The sequence below is a fragment of the Rattus norvegicus genome, chromosome 19 (assembly GCF_021556685.1).
Source record: "Rattus norvegicus strain SHRSP/BbbUtx chromosome 19, alternate assembly SHRSP_T2T, whole genome shotgun sequence".
Lineage (NCBI taxonomy): Eukaryota > Metazoa > Chordata > Mammalia > Rodentia > Muridae > Rattus > Rattus norvegicus.
Genome location: NC_141552.1, coordinates 24,227,541 through 24,250,891, shown reverse-complemented (window position 1 = coordinate 24,250,891; position 23,351 = coordinate 24,227,541). Strand labels below are relative to the sequence as shown.

Here is a 23,351-nt window from a genome sequence, read left to right as displayed (position 1 = left end):
AAGCCATCTCTTTAGCCCAAGAAATACTTTCTGAATATGATCTGAGATTGGCCATGGAAAAAGGGTAGCTTGAACTGTCCCACCTAGGTTCTGGGCCTGCACAGGCCTGCTCTCCAAAAGAAACCTGTGTTCACAGCTGTTGGCTGGCTAAGAAAGATTTCACGAGACGTGATACACAGCCCTCGGACTTCTGCTCCAGTCATCTGCACAATTTTTCCCGGACGATATCCTCATACCTCCAGCAGGCGGGTGATGAAACTGTCCACTCTCAGCTCCCCTTCAGCCATCTTGTGGCCACCAGACTCTCCTCCCTGCAGCAGGAACAAGGGCTTCTCCATGGTGGCTGCAGCAGCAGTGGTGGTTTGGCATTCTCACCTAGGAGGCCCTATGCCTTTCTACCCCAGTTCCAACTCACCTCAGGCCCGGGCCTTCCCCCCATCCACTTCCCACGGAGCAGGGAGAGCAGCACCCACTAGAAATAAAAGGGAAGCCCTTGGTCTTGCCAAGAGTGAACCCCCAGTGAAAGGGATTGTTGGGGGGAGGACGGTAATGGGAGGAGGATGGGGAGGGAACACCAATAGAGAAGGGGAGCGGGGGTTAGGGGGATGTTTGCCTGGAAACCCAGAAAGGTAATAACAATTGAAATGTAAATAAGAAATACCCATTTAATAAAGATGGAGAAAAAAAGAGAAAAGTGTCACACATTTAAAACAGAAGAATATGGACCCTAATTTTAAAGCACAGCTCTGTCAATTAACTAAACCTTTAAAAAACTCAGAAAATCAGGCCAAACAATATTTTCTCGGTTTATGTATCTGTAATGTCGCATAAATAATAATGTCCGTTTCTTGCTATTGTGGAGGGAATTAAATAGTTAATATGTAATCATGGAAATTTTGAAGTACCATCCATTTTTCTGTTCTTTAAATCAATCTTCCTCATTTCATTGATCAAGTATGTATGTTTTCTTTTCATAATTACATGTATAATAAAACCAGCATAAAAACCTTCAGAATTGTATAAGCTTTCACTTTTAACAAATTAAATTAGTTGTTCTTTGTATTTCTGCTGAACATTTAAATGTTCTTTATATGTCCCAATGCGAGTTTATTAGGTACCTATAAACTTTAAACTCTTTGCCTGAGAGCATGAGTACAATTTAATTATATAGTAACTACACTCAGGCTGTCTTTGTATTAGAACCAATTATATCAGACTCTAAGAAAAATTACTATTGCGTAAAAGTTTGTGTGTGATGAGTGTGAGTGTCTGTGTGTGTGTGAGTGTGTGTGTGTGAGTGTGTGTGTGTGTGTGTGTCTGTGTGTGTGTGTGTGTGTGTGTGCAGCACATGACCAAACAACTTTCAGGAGCCATTTCTCTCCTTCTGTCATGTGGGTCCCAGGATGTAACCCAGATGTTTGACTTTGGCAATAAATAATATTACCAACTAAATAAATAAATAAACAAACAAAAAACAAGCCACCAATCCACTTTAAAAGTAAAGGCCAGAAGTTCACAGAATAGTAGCATTGGCCTTACCATATCCTTTCTTTGGGGATGGGAAAATTAATGTTCTGAAATCCATGACTTTCAGGAATTGTGATATTCATGGAAATTCAATTCCTTTGCAGATGCTCCAGTTGTTATGGCCAATTGCTAGAAAGGTCAGCTTAAGCTTGCAGGACCCCAACCATCCCTCCCCCCCGCCTCCACAGATGCTCAAAAGACACTGCCCAGAACTTACTCCACATTCCCCAGAACCACTTTCTATGTCCATCATTTCTTTGAGATGAAAGGTCAGACTCCTTCACCCTAGTCTCTCCACAATCGACATCCCCCCTCCCAAAACACTTCTAAGACTGGAAAATATGTCTTAGGATGTATCTGCCAGACTCGGACTGAGACAATCTAGGGCACTGGTTGTCACTACAACATTGGTGACATAGCAGAGGACGCCAAGAACTCTCTAGGAGACAATAGAATGTCCAAGAAGGGACAGCTGATGTCGTGGGGAGCAGACTTTGCCTCCCTGCTAATGTTCTCCCTGTACTGAGCATAAGCTGAGGTGGCCTTTCCAGGAGACTTTCCCGGGGCAGAGCCACTGAGCACCTCCTGCTTCCGAAGCCAAATTTTCCTCAAGGGTTGATTATAAAAACCTTAGTAATTCCTATGCATCTAAATGAATGTTTCCTTCCAAATCCTGCCCAAAAAATGTCTCATCCTAACTCAAATTATCCTTCTTCACCAATATTAGCCATTAAAAATTCCTGAGAAATAATACGAGTTTGAATATGCAGTCAAAATGTTCTCCTGTCTTATTATGTACAGGTGCTTGAAATCACATCAAGAAATAGCCTGCATGGAAGATTGCAACATGGGTGTGTGTTAGGGGAACACCCATGAAGCCTTGTGCTTAGCATTCAATGGTTGCCACAAAATTCCTTAGGAGGAAGACTTGCAATCATTATGGTCCTAGAAACAGTGTGGAGGCCAGTTGGCAGAGGAAAGTGAAACATTAGAGCCACCAGTGAAGGCTCCTGTTGGGCTCTACCTTGGTGTTTCCCTCCCCCCTCGCTGAGCCTTTCAGCCTGCTATAGCAAGAAATTGTTTACACCTTTGACAGCTGCTTTTAGCCCCTGATTTGGGGCTGGGATTTTCCATGGCACCCTTCCTCCCCACTGAGCTTTCTTGCTTCTTGTTTTTAAGAAGCTGTTTATGCCCCTGATTGGGCTGGAACTTTCACCTCACAGACTTGTCCTAATTTCCTGGTTGGGGATTTTCACCTGCCTTGTTGTTTTTCCACGGCTTTTGCCTCTGGTATATAAGGAGATCTCAGTAAAGCCTTGGTGGCACTCGCTAAAAAGGGGTGACCCGTGTACGTGTTTTCTTTCAACCCCACAAACCTACACCCGATATTCACACACTGTCGGCGCAGGCACTGACAATAGGTATCACAATAGAAACTAGTAACTAGATTTAACCAAACTATCACATTAATGCCGTATTTCGTGGTATTTTTTTTTTTTTTTGCTCTCCTAGAACCTGGAAGAGGCTTGGGGTTTTCTAATCCTACTCATAATTTATTATCCTTCCCAACACTATGGGCTTTGTTCTGTTAATGCTAACAGCGGCATCCAATACCTAGGATATTTTCTACTGACATGTGTGACGTGAGACAAAACAGTCCCTGTCATCCCTCACCTGAATAAACTTCCTTAGAGGACAGTGTAGTTGGAGGGTCCTTCTTTCCTCTCCAAGATCGAGAAACATTTCCAGTCTCCAGACAAGTGTGTCAGCCATTGTCCAGTGACTGTCTTGAGATGTCCACAATGTCAGCTGAGTGTCGTCATCCAGCCTGCCCTGTAATTGTTGTAGATGATTAATAGGGTTCCAGCCCTAGGATTTAATTCAGTGCTACAGTACTTGCCAAACATGCTCAAAGCCCTAGCTGCCACCCTAGTCCTGTGTGCTCTAGAGAAAGAAAATAAAGAACCACATTGTCTATCAAGTTTCTCCTCCAATAGAAGGAGAATCTGCGAATCTGCATCTGGTCTTTTAAGTAACTCTAAGCCCCAGCTTCCCCACAGCTCCCTCCATCGATTCCATTATTGGTGCATTTTCAGTAACGCTCACTTTATTTTTGGTGTGCAAAGAATATGCACCATGTCATTAAAGTGTGTGTGTATGTTTGTGTGTGTGTTCATCCATGAACTCACTATAAATTATTATCAGATGACCCAGAAGACCGTGGAGAAACCTGTCGATGTGCATGCAGAATTATGTTACTACTGTTCCATGGCACCTTGCAGGGAACACTGAATTAGTTGGCTGCTTTAATAGAGCCTAAAACCAGGCTATGCATGGTTTTCGGTGAGATTGTGATGTGCAACACCACAACAGAGATCAGCAGAAGCTTCATTTATTCCATGCTGCTGTTACCAAGAGGAGGCAAAGCCTCATCCCATAGACAGTCTGGTAGGATCTGATGAAGGGCAATAAACTCAGGGTTGAAATCAAGCCTTTAGAAACAAAGAGAAAAATACAAAGTCAAGGAAAGCAAGAGCTGTCTTTTTCTTTTCTTCCTCTTTTTTTTTTGAGAAGATCCACAAGAGAGACAACCCCTTCCTCAAACTAACAATGCACAAGAGAGACAATACATGACTTAAAAATCAGAAATGAAATGAGGGCCATAACAATAGACACCGAGCAAATTCCAAAATCATTAGTTCTTACTCCCGAGGACTTTACGCCAGAAAACTGGAATATATAACCAATATATATTCCAGATAACAATTACCAAATTTAAATCCAGATCTGGGAAGGTATCTGAAAAATACCCCTAAGAAAATAGATACACTCATTAAAGGTTGCATACATTATATATTATATTGCTTTCTTTTTGCATGATTAAACCCCTTCAAGGACATTTAGCTATGTTATAGAAAGTGTTACTTTTAAAACAAAAGGACAAAGAGTGAAATTGAGGAGTCACTGAGAGACACTTCCCAGACAGGATCAAGGAAAGACGGCTGAGAGATGCAAGCAGGGGCTGCAATGCTGCCCTTGAGAAGGAAATGTTTTTCTCACTTTACCTTACTCTATGCTGTACTGTGTCCGTTTTTTGTGGAAGCGGCTCTCATGCTCTCTGGGTTATGACAAGTATATTGTGATACTAGGAAGAGGGGTGATTTGCTATACAGATATTTTAAGGAGAAGCCTTTGCTTAGTCTCACTTCTTTGCCTAGTCTTGCCTCAGTCGTTCCTGGTATCATGGGAATAACGATCTTATTATATCTTGCCAAAAGGGAAAGTGAGGTAATGCATATTCATGCCTATATAAGGGTTAATAAGCTTGCAGCTGCATGCAGTTGCATCTGCCTTTGCTCTGCATCCCCTGTGTCCTGGTTATTTGTGACCGTACCTGGGCCCCCAACACACTAGATGTTGACACGCATCACCCTTCTCAGTGTCAGGTTTATTTTCTTTCTTTTTTGGAATCTATGATGTGGAGGCGTATTACAGCAACAATATGAAATAGCAGGCGGGCATGTATGAAAATTGCTGTGTTTAAGCTAGGTGTGGGGACAAGTCCTCAAAGGGAGCTGTTAAGATGGGAAACAAATAATGCATTTGTTGCTGGAATTGAGTTGCCTCAGCTGTGTTGCTCTGCCTGCTCAGTGTCCATTCAACATCACTCTGTTTCTACAGAGGAACTCAAGGTTTGCCCCAGCTGCCTGTGAGCTGTGATATGGGCAGAGAAAGGCCAGGACACAGTGGTGATTTCCCACTCCTCAGTTATGCTGAATTTTCCACTACTGTACTTGTATACACAAGTCCAGTGTGGTCAGTTATTATAGATATTTGTCATTTCTTACAGAGGGCAACTATGATTGCCTACACCCAATTCTATAAAAAACAAAACTCAGGAAACCTGGCCCTTGGCAGCAATGAATCAAGAAATATCTAGGATGGTGGGGCATGAATTCTGCCAAGCAATGAACTCAGATAGGTGGGGTTGTGAGGAAGATGTATGGTTGAATAGCCCAATAGATTCACGTTTTATCATCTTGATTTAATCTAAGGACAAAGAAGTGCAGTATCTCTGATGGCTTTCTTCTAACCCCTTGAAAGGTTCACTGGGGTTTGACCTCAGTTCTTCATTCTTCTTGCTGGGGCAGCAACACTCAGGGAAGCTTGAGATTGCCATAGGCACAGTATTAGGCTAGAAATGCTGAGTAGGTGATAATTAGTTGTTCAGATGGTGATTCCCATTTCATTTGTTCTTAACGTGGACCTAAGGAAAGACAGATCGAGGTCCTTAGAATACAAAGATCATTTCCAGTTCTTTTCTACCTTTCCTGAATGAAAGACTGGTTGGCAGAGAATGGTAAAAATTCAAGAATTGGTAGATGATGCTTTGAATGGAGGGTGGGTTTCAGTGCTGGTTTTAGACAGGGTCTCAATTACCCCATCTTGTTCTCTACGTTGCTCGTCAGGTTCACTTTGAGCTCAAATAAAGCTGCTTCCACTTTCCAACAGGTAGTCTTACAAAGGGGCCTCCAAGGACTGTGAGGACAGCATTAGCCAATGAGAGCTGAGGTGTGTAACCCACAACTATAGCTTTATCTGAAAGACCCTCAGACAGACGAGACTCTCGCTCCAGTCCTGAGGACAATCACCACCCCATGAACACACAGGACTCAGTCTTGATGTAAAAACAAGAGGTTTACTTTGGGATACCAATGCACTGGGGCTCGACACGGTCCACACGCAGGAGGGATGTGAGGAGCCTCGAACAACAGAAATGTACAGCTTAAACAGTCATTTACGATCACACAGTTTCATTAGCTCAGCTATTTCGGTGCCAAGGATAACTAGGCAGATGTTTCTCATACTGGAATTCCTGGGATAAGGCCTTAACCACATCAATGTAGCTATTTCTGTAGGAAGGACGTCTGACTTGATATATGTTTTCTTATCCTGGGGTTCCCAGGACAAGGATCAAGGATATCTGTCTTGGCAGGTGTTTCTCTTCTGGAGTTCCCAGGACAAGGTTATAGCGATGTCAGCCTATAGCACAGCTGCATTCAGTACCAAGGACATCTTACTTCTATAGTGGTCAGTCAGCTTCCCAGAGATGTTTCCTGTCTTGTAATTGCCCTGCAGTAAATATGTTCTATACCCTCTGTTCTTATGGTCGGGCAGCTTCCTAGAGAGTGGGTGGGAATGTGCTTTCTGTACTTTCTGGTCTATTGTCTAATGTCACGGGGCTAAGTGAGGGCCAGCTTAAAGGATTCTCATTCTTAAGAAATGGCTGTACTGATATCAAACGGGGATCTTTCATATCCACTTTCTTCCAAGTCTACCAGCCATCTCAGATTGTTGCTGTAATATGCCTGACAATCAAGGACACAGAAAAATAACTTGATACACAGCAAGGACATGGCAATCATATCCTGTGTCGTTATGTATGCTCTGGATGAGGTTTGTTAAAATGACAATATTGCACAAAGCTTTATATAAGACCCATCAAATTAAGGGTCACTATGCACTGTCATAGCTAAAATGGCCTGGTCAGAAGCGACCACTGGATCACTCTTCTGTAACTTCACATGAGAGGCTTGTGCTTTTTGTGTTTTTTTATTTTTCTGTTTTTTCTTATTTATTTATTTATTTATTTATTTATTGCTTTATATGTTTTCCGGAAGATAGTTCAAGTCATGGATCTGCCCCCAAAATCTGAGCTTTGCTACTAACACTGTAAACAGTATTAGTGTATGCATTCAATAAAATAACTGGTTTTTTTTTTTAGTACGATAGATGCTTTTGTGTTTTGTGGGGTGATTCATGAAACAGGAGTGAAGATGCTTGTTTCTTACTCTGTCCACTGAGTTATGTCTCTAGGCTTGTCCTACTCCTTTGGCTGCATCCCCCCCCACACATCTGCTGACTATTTTATTTTTCAGATGAAATCACACGTTATAGCTTAGAGAGGCCTGTAAGCAATCCTACTTTGGTAACTTAAGTGCAAAGAGGAGAGCCCCACACTCAGCCTGAGGGTGCATTCACTGGTGGATCCAATATTTCAGTTTCCTCTCCTAACAGATCACCACATTGTTGCCAGGACCATAATGAATGCAATTCTTTCTCCTAAAGAATCTGGTGGCAACTGTCAAATGTTAAGCACAAGGCTTCAGGTTGTACCTATAACACACAGCCACATTACAACCTACCCTACAGGCTATTTCTGGGTTTGATTTCATGCACCTGCACATGATGAGACAGGAGACCTCTTTGACTACTTATAGGAACTGGTGTGATTTCTCAGTAATCATTAATGGGTAATATTGCTGACTGAGGAGAATTTGAGGTAGGATGAAACATTTCTGTGCAGGGATTGGGGAGGAAGCACTCATTTAGATACATAGCAATGACTTAGGTTTTTCCAATCAAGCCTAGAGCCAAATTTGGCTTTGGAATCATGTGGTGCTCAGTGGCTATGCCACAGGGAAGTCCCCTGAAAAGGGCACATCAGCTTTTGCTCAGTACAGGGAGAACATTAGCAAGAAGGCAAAGTCTGTTATCCATGACATCAGCCGTCCCTTCGTGGACATTCTATTGTCTCCTAGAGACTTCTTGGAATCCCTGTGATGTCACCAGTATTGTTGTGACAACCAATTCCCTACTTTTTCTCTTAGTGTCCAAAGGATATATCCACAGACATGTTTGCCCGTCTTTGTAGGCACTTTGGGAGAGTTGATGTTGATAGAGAAGAGTCTAGAGTGAAGCAAACGAAACCTAAAGGTAATGATGGACACAGGACATGGGGAATGTGGAGTAAGTTCTGGGCAGTGTATGTTGAGCTTCCTGTCAGGGGTGTGTGTGGGGGTCTTCTGCTGGCCTTCTTAGTAATGGGCCACAACCACTGGAACATCTCCACAGATATTGAATTCCATGATTATCACAATTCCTGAAAGTCAAGGTTTTCACATCATTAGTTTCTCCATAACCACATGGAGGATATGGCAATGCCTATGCTATTATTGGGTGAACTTCTAGTCTTTACTTTTACAGTGCATTTGGTATGTTAAATTGATATAATAACACCATCAGGAGGCATGGAGGGTATAACTTTTCTGAATTAAACAGGGCATCAATGTACTTCACTTTCATTGCTTCTTTAAATTCAGTGAATATCTGACAGTCGTAAGAGGGAGAGAACTGTGCTCCTGGCATGACCTTATATTCTTAGAACTCCTCTGAATACCTCCGGGTGATGGGGCCAATCTTACCTTCATATAATAGAGGTTCTGTGTGGCAGATATTTTTCTACAGTAGCCAAACTATATGGAGCAGGTAGAGAAAGAGCCTGTAACCTATTGGCACTTCTGGGGCATTTGTCATTTCAGTAGGGGGAATTAATAAGTCTGTTGACCATGTCCTCCCCCTACATGACTTTTTAATGCAAAGTTATTGGACTAGAGTAACAGTGTAGGATATCTGAGTATCCCTGATCAATCAAGTCATTGTGGATGCTGAATTGATGATCTGACTTCTGAAACCAGAGGGGTGAGGGTCCTGAAACCAGGTTGTAGCCTGCTTACCTGATAATAATCCTGGAGAAGGCATCTCTCTGGTACTTGTAAGCCTGTGTGGACAGGCATGGGGAACACCTGGCTGCTTACATCTCTTGGTCTCTATATAGTAGTGGGGGAACTGTGATCCACTTAGGATGCCTCTTACACATAGACCAAACTCCTTGCAGTGACACTGGCTTCCAAGCATGTTCTCCTGTTTGGACCTCACTGTGGTCTGTGTATGCTCTATGCATTCGCCCCATGCGGGTTCACTTGTGTTCTTCTACCTACAGCGGCCTGCAGACAGACGTCATCCCCTGAAAATGTCCTAAACAAGGTGCAGGCCAACGAGGAAGAGGAGAGGCTGAATAGAGAACTGGAGCTAACTACCAAGGAGAGAAATGAGCTGACAGATCGCCTCCTTTATGTGACAGGGGGATCCATGAGTAAGAGGTATGCATTGCTCCAAACAAAGACCTTGTTCTAAACCTCATCTCCCATAGAGAGGAGATTCAGAACCTGACCCTTACTGAGGAGTGAGATTGAAAATGGACTCTCTGATTCCGCCTGTTGAAAATCTGAACTTGTGATCTGAGTGAAGAATTCAGGGATAAAGTCACTGGAGCATGAGTTCCCAGTGTACAATTTGATAGCCCTTGACAGGTGGTAGCTTTGCAAGGTTCTAGGTGCTGTGAGTTTGTGGAGAGTGTTTGTACTTGCTAGGAAGGTGACTGAACGCTATCATCTCATGGCAGCACCCTTAGGTAACAGGTCCCACATTGTTCATCTCCATGCTTAACTAGAAGGCCTGAGGCTCAGGCCTGTTCCTTCTTGTCTGTGTGCCTTAAACACTGAGACAGTAATGGTGCATACATTTCTAATGATTCTCATTGTGCTCTTTCCATATTTGTCTCTCTTTCTCATTCTCTGAGTCTGTTTAATTTTCTTTTCTTGTGGGTGTGTCCCAGTTTGTGTGTCTGTGTGTGCACAGGTCTGCATGCCTATGTACAACTTTTATATGTTTCTATGTCCCTGCACACTTGGAATTTAGGGGTCTGTTTTTTGACCTCAGGATTTACCTGTATAATAGTTTCATGGAGGTGTAAGTGCGTTATTTTGGAAGCCCCACTTTCAACAGCACAGTTCCTTGCCTGTGTGGTCACATTTGTCTATACATTTGTATGCCTTGGGCAGATTATAAGTTTGTGGCAATATCTGGTCTCATCTCCAGAATTATGTGTACTGTCTGCCTCTAGAATATTAGTTATTCGGCTTGTAGCATTCCACTTGTCAAAACAGGAAAAATGAAATCAGAGGTTTCTGGATGTATGTGTGTGTGTGTGTGGTTGGGTAAGCTCTGTGGCCTAGGCTCTTGACCGCATAACAGGTTTGAATGCAGATCCAGCCCTCCTGATTGAAAAAAGTGAGCCAGGGAACCCTTTATCTGGGTGCTTAGCTTCTGTTGTCCTGGGCACACAATTCCAAGTTTCTGAAGCTGAAGAAGATCCAAATATGTAGAATTCAGAAAGTGTCCTTCCAGGGCTGGGGTAGTACAGGACACAGCCTGAGTTCATATAATCCTAAACCTCGATGTTCATTGGGTTCTATCTTCCTGGGGCCAGCCCCTACTTCAGGCCAAATCCATTTTATGAAAACTTGAAGATAAAGGAGAAAGAGGTCATGTCATTACTGCACAACTTAGACACAAAGAATATTGAACATCGTGAGAAATTTCAGGAGCTCAAGAAGGAGATTAACTTCTATCGGTAAGTACTGGTCAGAAGGGCCCATCACTTGTGGAATGGCCATGTCTGCCTCTCTTTGTTCTGGACCGGGGGGTCTGCAGCTCTGGGCCCATCTCTTCTGCTGTTTAAATATCACTGTGCCGTGGGTCTTTTGGACTCAGTTTCAGTTCCATAAGAGACTGTCAGTTATCACCACAGTGTCTATGCATCTTTAGAAGGCTCTGGATAGAACTACACAGATTCAGGCATCAGAGTGTTATTAGGCCAACCTGGGCCTCTGGGGTCATACCAGGTTTAACAAAGCTCAATGTGTGGACCACATGGTTAGCATGACCTCCCTTGGTTCTACTGTCCTCTTGTGGTTGTTTACTGCCTACTAATTGATGCTGTCCCGATGCATTGGGCTCTCATGGGTAGTTGTAGATCCCTTGTTCTTTTGGACAGACATGGACTCTTATTCGTGCTTGGGTCACAGAAACAATTTATTCTTCCCTGGATTGGCCGTTTGCTGTTTGTGCAGCAGCCTTACATGTATGGAGATGTATTCTATGAAGTCTTTATGGGAATCTGGGTCCTGGTGGAGTTTGTGGGATTTGGCAGTTGGAATGGGAGGAAGAGGCTTCAGGATCTTACTATGCAGAGTGTGTTTCCAGCAACCTGCACAGCCGGCTCCTGATGGACCAGGCATGTATGAAGAAGAAGTTGGTCACATTGAAGCAGGAGAGCAAGGAGGTACAGCGATATTTGTTTGAGTTGAACCCGAATGATGAAGACGAACAGGAGAAGACCAGCAACCTCCAGACCCAGCAAAATGTGGTAGGAACAAGCAGCTGAGTCAGATTAACAATGTCTGATACCATTTGCCTATTGGATACATCTTTGCTTCCCCTATCACCTTTCTAATCTCCCCACACCCAGTCAGTCACCCACCTCATGTGATAGAGTTATTCATTGCTCTGTCTATGCACAAGTATTCTGGGATGTTAACCACTCTTCAGAAACTGAATTGTTGGCAATTATACTTCTCTGCCCTTTTTGTAACTGCAGTCCAGAAATGGTGACAGAGGAATAACATATCACATGACTGCATCTCCCTATCACAGATTGGATGCTATGAAGAGTTTTGAACGAGTTCTTGGTCGTGTGACAAAGGTCATACAGGGGTCATGTGATGGTTGGAAGCACCTTGTAGGGATAAGAACCAAGTGCAAATGGCAAATGAGTCCTGGTCATTGGCTTTGATCTGGGTATCATGTGGCCATCTCCTTTCTTCCTGCACCCCAATTAGGTCTCTCCCCATTTCCCCATTCTTGGTTTGCACTGGTAGAGTCTGAGGAGCAGCTTGTTCTCCCACAGTGCTGTGAGGGTTGCTGGTGATGTTCCTCAGCCTGCAGAGATATCAGCAATGATTTCAGTGAAAAGATCAGTGCTGTCTGTCCAATGCAGCTGAGGGGACAGAAGGCAGCAACTTGACAGCTGGTATGCATGTCCCCACCAAATCAGTGTCTTAATAGCTGCCTTCTCCTCCCAGGTCTCAGGAACTGCAGGAGACATGGCATAGCATGGATCCCAGGAAGACAGCCCCCTGAGGAATGAGTTTCTCTCTCAAGAGTTCCCTGTGACGACAATCCTCACAGTCAAAGACTTTTTGGGGGAATATTCTTCTTCTCAGATAATTTCCTCAATGTATAGAGACCCTAAATTTATTTATCCGTATGCCAGCCTATCTCCTTGAGGTCTTTCTCCTTTCTCATACCGACAACACCATTTGAGAGACAACTGAGGGGACTACCTTGACATCTCACGTCCTAGAGGAGAAACAGCACTACAACTGTGTTTCTAAATGTTCATTAAGAAAATGCTGTTAAGAAATGTTTTTGGTTATGATTTTCATTGAAGTTTTCTTTTTGTTATTTCATAGTTATATATTCTTGTTACTGTTTTTCATTTTTATACCATTTTAGTTGTTCATTTTATGCCTGTTTTTTGTTAAATGTATTCCTTATGAATAAAAATTGATTTGTAACTCTTGACTCTTAAGACCATCTTATTCAAGGGTCCTTTCCCCTCCTGTAGACTTAGAACTGACAGCTGGATATGGATCTTTGCATGGTCCAGGGAGCATGGGTAAATAGGGAATTCAAAGCCACCAAGGGGTACACAGGGTGATAGTGTCTTTTGTGTGGATAATGTGACTTTTTTTATGGACACACACTTTATGATGTAATCACTGACATACTGTATCCATGCTGTCATGTGTTCTGCTCATCCTAGTCTATATCAGTCTACAACACACATTCCTTATTGACTGTGTGCACCAGATATTGAGTAACACACACTCATGCCTGTAGAGCTGCAGAAAAATGACAACTTTCACAAAGGAATATAGAATAATCCTAATGGAGAACCATGTGCCTCAGTTTTTCTTACAATACAGCATTAGTATTAAACCACAAAGATAATGACCATCAATGTCATTTTGGGAAATAGGTTTTTATAGGTGCTGTTTCACTTGATCATTCATATGCTGTGTTTTTTATTGTTGCTGATTATATTTATTTTTATCATTTAACTCAATGGATCTTTTTTTTTTTCAAATGTATCTGGGCCACTCCTGAGTGCATATCCCTCATGATCCAAAAGAGGGAATAGCATTCCCCATTGCAGATGATTGTTAGGGACCATGTGGTTCTTCTGAGAGAGCAGCAGATGCTCTAACCTGTGATTCATCACCACAGCTCCTGTAGGTAGCTTTTGTCCGTCCAGGGCATGTGCTATACTAGATGGACACGATCACCTTCAATTAAGGAGAGAGATCTCAGGAGATGTGTATGTACAGGTGGTTGAGCAGTGCCTGCTCAATGTGGCAGCCTGCTAGGCATCCACACCGGGCTCTGGTGCCTCCACTGCTCATTGTGCATTCAGGATCACCCTCCAGCATCACTCGGTTTCAATTCCAAACTGATCTTTCACTTACTATCGATGATTATATACATTAAGCACATCTCTTGAAATACAGAAGAGACTAGCATCCTTCTACAGGCCAACTTGGCATAATGAATTCTTTTGATAGAAAGCAAGATAATTATCTCAATCTATGCAGCTTAGGGAGGACCTCAAGACCATCCATAGTGAATGCAGACTGCAGCTGTGACCACATGTTTCTTTTCCAGAGCAGGTCTGTGCAAGCCCAGGACTTAGGTGGGACAGTTCAGTTTCACCTTTTACATGGAAATCTGTGATTGTATTGAGAAAGTATATGTTCCACGTGCCTCATTTCCAATTTATGGAATTAAACATACTTACTGTGAGTGGAGGTGACTCAGAGAGATAAAGTGAAGAAGAATAATCCAGTATGTCTGCAAACAGATGCTGTCCCATTAGGGCTTTTCAATGCTCAGCAGCTGGAGAAGCAAGGGAGAGGCATTGGTGACTCTCAGGCTTAGGTCCTCTAGTCATTGTAAGCTGAGCATGACACAAAAAGGGTCATAGGTATCACACTAGAATCTAGTAACTAGATTTAACCAACCTATCCCATTAATGCTATGTTTGGTGGTAGTTTTTGCCCTCTTAGGACCTGGAAGAGGCTTGGGGTTTTCTAATCCTACTCATAATTTATTATCCTACTCAACACTATGTGTTTTGTTCTGTTAATGCTAACAGCGGCATCCAATACCTAGGATATTTTCTACTGTCATGTGTGACATGAGACAAAACAGTCCCTGTCATCCCTCACCTGAATAAACTTCCTTAGAGTTCAGTGTAGTTGGAGGGTCCTTCTTTCCTCTCCAAGATCGAGAAACATTTCCAGTCTTCAGACAAGTGTGTCAGCCATTGTCCAGTGACTGTCTTGAGATTTCCACAATGTCAGCTGAGTGAGGGCAGGGCAGGGCTGGGCAGGGGACTGGGGCAGGGCAGGTCAGGGCTGGGCAGGGGATTGGGACAGAGTCCATGAGATGTCAGTAGGCAACAGGCCAGCTGGGGCTAGTGTGGGTACAGGGCTTCTAGTGTGGGTGTGAGAGGAGGAAATTAGGAATGGTCAGATTCTGATGCAGCATATAGGCGGGAAGGAGCTTAGACCATCTCAGTGCCATATAGGGACATTGTAGACACTGATGGGCAGTGTGGGGATTGTAGGGTCCCATATACTGCTCTCTGCAGGTGTCAGGAGAGCATACAGTGGCTCTGTCAGACTTATGACAATCAGGCAGGCACTGGGTGCAAGTGAGAATCATGGGAAAAGCCCTGTGTGCAGCCTGGTTTTGGGACATTCCCAGGTGCCCCATGGACTGCAAAGTAAAGGCAAAGGACACAGGGAAGCCAGCAATTCCCATGCACAGGACATAAATACCTGTAGACCTTTCTAGAATTTCCATAGACTATCTGTCACTAGTCCTCATTATAGAAGGCACCAACATTCTGCCCTCTACTTCAACTTGGTGAGACAGCTATTCTAACTCCAGTAGGAAGGCCTCAGGGAAGACAGTAAGAACTCGCAGGTGACCCCTTTTACTATTGAAACAGGGTCTTCCTATGGAGCCTAGAGTGGCTGTAGGATCCTAATGCTCTTGCCTCACAGTGACTAGAATTCCAATCCACCCTCAAGAGCAGTTGATTCATAGCCAGATCTGATTAAGGACATGTGAGGCCCCAGGGTGCTAGGATTACCAGGGTCCTAGTAAGTTTCTCCAGCCTAAATTACAACCTGAGTTGGTGCTGCTCTTTGGTACACCGCCTGATGCCCACTGACATCACACCTTGGAACTCTTTGTCTAACATAAGCTGTTCTGGGAATGAAGTACCCACACAATAAAAACTGGTCTGGATACTCCTAGGTCAAGAATCCCCTGTTGGAAATGCCTTGGACCGCAAAATTTTAAATTCTAGATCCTTCTGGCTTTTAGAAGATTTATAAATACAAAAAAAAAAACCAAAAAAAAAAACAAAGATGGGCATAGTAATTTAAGCCCGTGAGCCCAGTCATGGGAAACTGAGTCAGAGTGATGGAAGACTGTAAGTTCCAGGGCAACCTGTGTTTCAAGAAAAAAAAAAAAGCATGGTGAAAATTCCACTCAAGTGGAAACCAAAAGGGTTTCACATGGGCCCTGCCATCCACTGGTCAGCACTCTCATCACCACAGCCACAGGCAGACACTGGGGAACATTTCCCACTGTCTCTCTTTGGGATGCAATCCACCCCATGATTCTATGTGAGGAATCCCCCAAAGGTTACATCATGTGAGGGACCTAGAAAGTTCCAGGATTGGGAGAATTTAGGAGTTTATAATTAGGGATGATCTACAGCTGTGGCAAAGTCTTTTCCCAGCACATGGCAGCCCTAGGTTTGTCCCCAACAGTAAAAATAAAATCCCCCAAAATAATTCAAACAAAATGTCATGAAGCCTGCTCCCTGACCAGTCTCCTCAAAAGTGCGCAGGAACCTGGGTCCACAATTAGGACCCAGCACGGCCTCTGTGACCCGTGAGAAGGGATCTAATATGGGAATTAGTACAGTATGACTTATCCTTGTGGATACCTTTGGTGACAATAACCACCTGACCCCTGAAAACCCATCTACCTGGGGGGCTCAGCACTCATGTCAGCCAAAAAGCCCAGATCCTAGGGCCAGCATGGGCAGGTGGTGAAGAAAGTTTGTCTCTGGTGAACATCAGTTGCTGCTCCTGATCTGACTCTATCCTCAGGAGACAATGTCACCCCAGAAAGTGTGGGTGTCAGTGGCTCTTCCCAGGCCAAGGCTGGGATACTGCTTAAGTTCCACAATGCACAGCAGTGCTCACTCTAGAACTCTAAATGTTCTACAGCTGAAAGGGTTGGGTGCTCTGCTGGCCACACCCCTCCCCTGCAGTATTTAGTGCACTCAGAGTGGTGCTTCAGATGTGAGGGACTTCTTGAGGCTACTCCCATGGAGAATGGCAGATTCATCAGAACGGGGCACAGGGTGAGTTCAGAGCACAGCTGGGAGGAATTTAGGGGTGCCAAGCCATGACTAAGACCAGATCCTGGGCTGGCAGGCAGTTGAGCTGGAGAACTGGCATCCAAAGAGTGACTGCCTGAATTCCTCTTAGACCAAAAGCCCTGGATCTGAGCTACTTTGGTGCATTCTCCTGAGCAGGGTCCCAGAGGCAGCTCAGAATCGGGGCTGTGCATGGACTTTGGTGCTGGCAGCAGGTGGCTTAGCCATAAAGTGCGGAGCTTTCCCATCTGTGCCCACTCAAACTCCTCTGTTTCATTTTAGGTGTGTTTGGTATAGTTTTGAGACAGGTTATCTTGTAGCAGCCCAACTCGCTTTGAGCAACAATGTAACAGAAAAATAACCTTGAATTCAAGATCCTCCAACCCCTCTGTCCCAAGTCCTGGAATTAAGACCTCCAGCTGTGACCATTTTACTGCAGCATAGGATCCATCTGTATTAGAGTGAGCTTTGGAAATACTGGAGCTCCGACTCTTCCTTAGAATTCAGGTTTCCTTAATTCTTAGCAGGAGTTTTGTGATGATGCTGATGAGAGAGTCAGGAGTTAGACTGGGAGAGGTAACAGTCCTGGCAGCCCTGAGTGCGCAGTGAAAGTCAAGACAGAAGCCTGCTGATTAGCACCTGAGTGAAAGTGGGAGGATTCAGAGTTCAAGAACAGACTCAGTTACATACTGAAGACCATATTGCAACATTTTTGTTTCATTTTTGGCTTGTTTTCTTTGAGACAAGGTGTTAATTTATAGCCCTGGCTGTCCTGGAACTCACAATGCCTCTACCTCCCAACGGATGGAATTAAAGGCATGTGCCAACATGCACTGCCACTAATTAATTTTTAATTAAACATGCTGGCACAATCCAGTAATCCCAGTGCTTAAGAGGCCGAGGCAGGCAGATATATGGTTTCCTGACAAGTCTGATCTACAGAGAGTATGTCAGAATAGCCAGGGCCAAACAGAGAAACCCTGTCTCAAAAAATAAACAACAAAATGAACTTGTTTTAAAGAAGAGAGGAACGATTTAACAGAAAATTAGAGACGAAGATACAAATGATATTGGGTAGTGCAGAGCCTAGCTTCTGAGATGAAACTGGACACAATGGGATTAGGGTGGGGATTCTCATCTTGGACTGGGAGACAGAGGGTGACTTCAGGCATGGAAGGCTCAGTCAGTCATTAGTCAGGATTCTCAATCAAGAGGGTGTTGTAAGATCCAAAATGTGTGAGCAGTGTTCTTCTGCATGAGACTAGAGGAACCCGCCTACCCATACAAAACAGCAAATGAAGAGTAATCACAAATATACGTCTGGGAGTCCACAAGAGGTTATGGTCCACCTTAGTGTGGATTATTCAGAGCACAGGTGGAGAGGAGTAGAAGAGCTGATGGTGGCTGAGGCAGGAGAGGAGTTCGGGTGTGAATTTGAGCCAGTAAAGGAGCTTGTAGGTTGGGCAGAGCAATGAGAGGTGTAACAGCATAGCTGTTGAGATCCTTCAGATTAATTTGTCTTAAGATCCTCATGCCATAGCCAAGGACAGGAGTAGATCTGACTATTGGGTGGCTGGGCTCACATAGCCCAACAGGTTTGGCCTTGCATCTGTGGGATTCCAAGTCTCTCCCTTTAGACACAGCCATGGAGAAGGTGTAGCAGTGAATTTGCAATGCTTGGCTTATGGTGTTGAGTACTTCATGCTCCACAGAGCTAGGAAATGTCCTAGAAGCCAGGGAGGCTGAGCCATGATTAGGACAGGTCTCCAGGAGAGAGAAATGATAACGAAAGTCACTAAGAATTTCCTGAATCACAGTGTCTGTTAACCATATATTTTATTTACTTATTTTTATGGGCCTGAGTGTTTCACCTAATACATGCTTGTGCACCATGTGGTATGTCTGGTGCCCATGAAGTCCAGAACGTTCCATTGAACTGCAATTACAGGCTAATAGGAGCCACCATGTGGGCACTGGGAACTGAACCCTGGTCTTCTGCTCTTAGCCACTAAACCAACCATCTCTTCAGCACCCCCACCTCATTGTATTGTCATTAAGATTTAACCATTTGGCCTTCAGTATTTGAATTAATGAAGATGTGACAAGAGTTATAGTTACCATGATGGTTCAGGCATAGACAGGCAGGCATCTCATTGTATACAAAATATAAATTCTTTCTTTCTTTCTTCCCTTCTTTCTTTCTTTATCTTTCTTTGTTTTACTCTTGGAAACAGGGTTTCTTTTGTGTAGCTGACCTGGAACTAGCTCTGTAGAGGGAGCTGGCCTAGAATTCACAGAGATCTGTCTGCCTCTGCCTCCCAAGTGTTAGGATCAAAGGCCTGTGCCACCACCATCACACATCCTTCTGTTTTAAAGGAAAAATGTAGCCCTACATGGCAGCACGAGTTTAGTCCCAGTATAGACATTTTTCTAGAGTTCCTGAAGGGCTTGCTGCCTTCCCCTTTAGCCCTGGCTAACTGTGAGAGCTCCACACCTCTGGGGTTTGCTTCATAAGAGTCTGGATGATGAGGGTCACAGGCTGATATATCTGTGTACAGCAAAGGATGCTTGGTGAAGGTCAAGTGGGTACAGATCAGCAGGTAGATGCTCTGCCACCCAGCCTCATGGCCTCAGTTTGATCATGGGTGAAAGCAGAGAACTGAGTCCACATTGTGTCCTCTGCTCTCCATGTGCATATCATGGCACAGGAACACCACAAACTACATAAAATGTAAAATGCTGAAATGCTGAGAGAAGAGGCCTATGGTAGGCACCTCCTACACCTGAGACTTCCAACCACGAAAAGCAGGGGGTAGAGAGTGAGGATGCAGAGTGCACACAGGTCAGGACAAGGCCATGTTACTGAAGCCTCCATGTTTGGTGAGCAGGCTCTGGGGCACCATGAGGGACATCAGGAGCTTCTGCACTTTGTAGAATTACAGGGTTCCATGTTACCTCACATGCCCATGATTTGCCCCCTACTGCAGGGAGAAGCCAACACCAGAAGCCTCCAGCTCCCAGCCCTGCTTTTGCCATGTAGGTTTACCCAGAACAGCTTGGAAGTCCCTGGACCTGGAGTCTCAGGTGGTTGTGAGCCACCTGACCCTGGTGCTGGAGACTGAACTCAAGTCTTCTGCAAGAGCAGCAAAGACCCGTGCGCTGCCTGGCCCATCCAGGGCTGTGAAATGGTGTTTATTTTCATCTGAACAAGCCCAACAACAGTTTAGGTCCCTAGAAGCCACATAAACCTGGATACAGTAGTGTCTGTCATCCAGCACTTCCCACAGGGAGATAGGAGCCTAAAGTGGACAGTCTCTAGGATTAGGGGGAAGGGCTAGCCTAGCATACACAGCCATGGATGAGAGGTAGAAGGTGAGGACTTGTGCTCAGGTTGTCCCTGACCTTTACACAAGCACATGAGTACCTGTACTCACAGAAACGCCATACAGTCATAGGTGAGAAAAGAAATAAAAACAAACAATATTGAAAATACAATATACTGGGGCTGGAGGGATGGCTCAGTGGTTAAGACCACTCACTGCTCTTCCAGGGGATCTGAGTTCAATTCCCAGCAACAACACTGTGTCTTATAACCATTTCTAATCTCATCTTCTACCCTCTACTGTTGTGTCTGAAAACAGGGACAGTGTACTCACTCATATGGACAAAATAAATAGTTTTTGTTTTAATCCTTTTCTAAAAAAAGAAACCCATCTGTGACACATGATCATTGTGTGATTCCAAATGTCCCTAAGTCAGTACAGTACTATTGCTACATGGTCACCAGTTGTGTCAGTCTTGGTAGTAGAATGGCACAGTTGAAAATATGCTGGTCACAGTGACCAGGCAGCCTAGAAAGCTAACAATGAGCAGAGAAGGCTGTGCTGTGTCCAAGTCCTCTACCCCACACTGCCACCTCATCCCTATGAATAGAGCAATAAAGAACAGATGAGGAATCGTCCAGGTTTGTTTCCTCTTTGATTTCTTTATTAACCTAGCCCCTGTGCTACATGTAACCTTGTCACATCTTCTGTCCCATTCCTAAGCCCTCATACCTGTCAGATAAGACAGGGATCTTGCTTTGGGGGGAAGCTCTGGTCCCTCTCTGTCCTAAGAGGCTCTGAGCCATCGCTGAAAGAGAGTCCTCTGAGGATTGAGGGAAGTCCATAGCCAGTGCTCTGACTTCCAGGAAGGTTTGAGGAAGGTGGTCCTCTTCTTGTGGTGCCTCTAGTAGGAGCAGCCCACACTTGGGCCCAGCTCCCACTGTCAGGAAAAGGTGGGTGGCTCTGGTATTTGCACAGCTCTCCAGCTGAATGAACAGTGCATCTCTCCTCTCTCTCTTGGAGGAAGTCTCCAGTCTCTGGTGCAGGTGCTGTTCCCAAGGCAAAGGAAAGGGAAGTGCAGAGTGAGGACTCCCAGGATCCTTTAAACCTTGTCTGCATTGTCTTCATTAATTTTTATGTTTAATTTTTATTCCATGTGTATTGATCTCATTGTAGGGGTGTGCATTCCAAAGCATGAATATTGAAGGTAGAGGAAAAAGCATGGGAGTCACTTTATCCTACCGTGTGGGGTCCCAGGCTCTGAACCGGGTTGTTGAGCTTGGCTACAAAGAGCTTTCATACTGAATTTCCTACTGGCTCCGATTTCAGGGAGAGTGTGTCATAGAGACCAGATTGGCCAGTAAACTACTGTTCATCCTGCCTCAAGCATTGCCATCTAGTTCATGAAAGGTTGAGTTATTGACATGAGGAACAGGGGATGGCCCGAGGTGCATGACTGAGGCTATCTCTGCTCAGTGGCATGCCTTTGGGGACTGATAGTTTTCATCACTGAGATGTCATTTGACTGCAGTGCTCCTCTGGAGAGAAGGAGTCTCTTTTGCCAGGACATCAGGCTCTCCAGACAGGCCTGGAAGGTGGAGGTCTAGAGGCCAGGCCTGCATTCCTCTTCAGAAGCTGCATTTACCACTCTGGACAGTGCTATAGCACAGGGTCACATATCCAGTTCTACCCTGAGACCTGCTGATAAAGAATGTCTATCCTGGGACAATGTCTATCATCGGTTCAAGGTGTGGCCCAACCAACTTATTATAAAGGATGATAGTGGTTGGTTGAAAAAGGCAGTAACTTTCTATGAACCATATATTAAGTTTTTATGTATACTAAAATTAACAATGGAAAGAACAGTGGTAGGAGTGGAAGCTAGAGGACAACTGCTGAAAATGCTTGCTTTGGAAAATGCTAATAAAGAGTATAGGAGAGCATAATTACCTATAAAGGAGACTGGGGATATTAATGCTTATATGAAGGCATGTAAGTATATCTTCTCTGAAAATGGAAAGATGCATTTTTGGCACGTATTGATCCAGATAGAGTTATTAAATTATATATTGAAATACTCTTGAATATCCTATAGGCACTTTAGCTCAAGATGAGCTGCCTTTAGAATGGATATATATTAAATTTAACTTTAACAAAACATTAACAACATATGAGGAACAAATTTCTTTAATTATTCAGCAAGGCATACAAAGACCTGTTACACTGTGGGGATATGATTGTGCTGCTTTTGTTTTCTCATTAAGCAAAAATAAAGTGGAATATTTAATGCAGACGTCTGAAGTTTTTCAATTAGCCATGATTTCTTACACTAGAAATACTGAATTTCATTTTCCCCATAGTAAATTCTGGGATTGCTTAAGAAAACAAAAAAAAATGTGATAAATACACTAATTTCTGTTGACCCATTACCATCTGCCCTTACTGTGTTTACAGATGGCTCCAAGACCAAAGATCTAAGACAGATGGCTTATTGGACCAAAGATTAATTTTGGGGACAAGAATCTTCTTTTGGGTCAGTACAACAAAATGAAGTATTAGCAGTAAGTAATGTATTGCCGGATTTTACTCATGATGTAAAAATATTATAGCCGAGTCAGCTTATGTTGTAGGAGTAGTACAGAATATTGCAACTGCTGTTGTTTCTACATCTAAGCCTATATTAAATGTTATTCTCACATATTAAAGGACTATTGTTATTCTGAAACTCCAGAATATTTTTTACACATATTAGATCACATTCAAGATTGCCAGCATCTTTAACACATGGCAATCATATGGTAGATCAATTAGTGGCATTTGCTACCCCAGAAGAAAACAGTCATAATCATGCCAATACAGGATATTTGCATATTAAATATAAGGTTCCCTATTCTGAAGCCAAACAAATTACTGCTAATTGTCTTATTTGTAAGCCTTCACTTATAAAATGTATTGCATCTGAAATTAATCCCAGAAGAATGCAACCTAATACATCGTGGCAGATGGATGGAACCCATATTTCTGAGTTTGGTCGCCTTTCATATATACATGTAAGCATAGATAATTTTTCAATATTTGTATGGGCTACACCATTGCCAGGAGTATGCACTACTCATGTTATACAGCATCTATTGGAAACTTCTGCTGTTATGGGACCACCTTCTAAAATTAAAACTGATTATGGACCAACATATATTTCTTATCAATTTAAACAATTTTGTCGGCTCTTCCGG

General features: G+C 43.6%; 2 protein-coding genes across 10 annotated transcripts in view; one reads left to right on the top strand and one right to left on the bottom strand.

Moving 5' to 3' along the window:
• The window catches only part of LOC134483599 (disks large homolog 5-like), a 124,854-nt gene that overhangs the window by 30,970 nt on the left and 70,533 nt on the right, over nt 1-23,351 (top strand). Inside the window, exons 1-5 of one of the 4 annotated variants that reach the window (XM_087596408.1) lie at nt 8,163-8,304; nt 9,371-9,530; nt 10,700-10,843; nt 11,476-11,638; nt 12,354-12,848. In XM_087596408.1, coding sequence (XP_087452534.1) covers nt 8,223-8,304; nt 9,371-9,530; nt 10,700-10,843; nt 11,476-11,638; nt 12,354-12,383 — 579 coding nt within the window. In that variant the 5' untranslated portion in view covers nt 8,163-8,222 and the 3' untranslated portion in view covers nt 12,384-12,848. Of the gene's footprint in view, nt 1-8,162; nt 8,305-9,370; nt 9,531-10,699; nt 10,844-11,475; nt 11,639-12,353; nt 12,854-23,351 lie in introns of those variants that run through there. The other 3 variants (XM_087596410.1, XM_087596411.1, XM_087596409.1) reach the window with 3 other exon arrangements.
• The window catches only part of LOC147999194 (disks large homolog 5-like), a 37,389-nt gene that overhangs the window by 13,109 nt on the left and 929 nt on the right, over nt 1-23,351 (bottom strand). For 2 of the 6 annotated variants that reach the window (XM_087596263.1, XM_087596267.1), the window contains exon 2: nt 3,202-3,360. The exons of 1 other annotated variant lie outside the window; for it this stretch is intronic. The gene's annotated coding sequence lies outside the window, so the exon portion shown is untranslated. Of the gene's footprint in view, nt 1-236; nt 574-3,201; nt 3,361-14,128; nt 14,227-23,351 lie in introns of those variants that run through there. 3 more of the 6 variants (XM_087596265.1, XM_087596262.1, XM_087596268.1) reach the window with 3 other exon arrangements.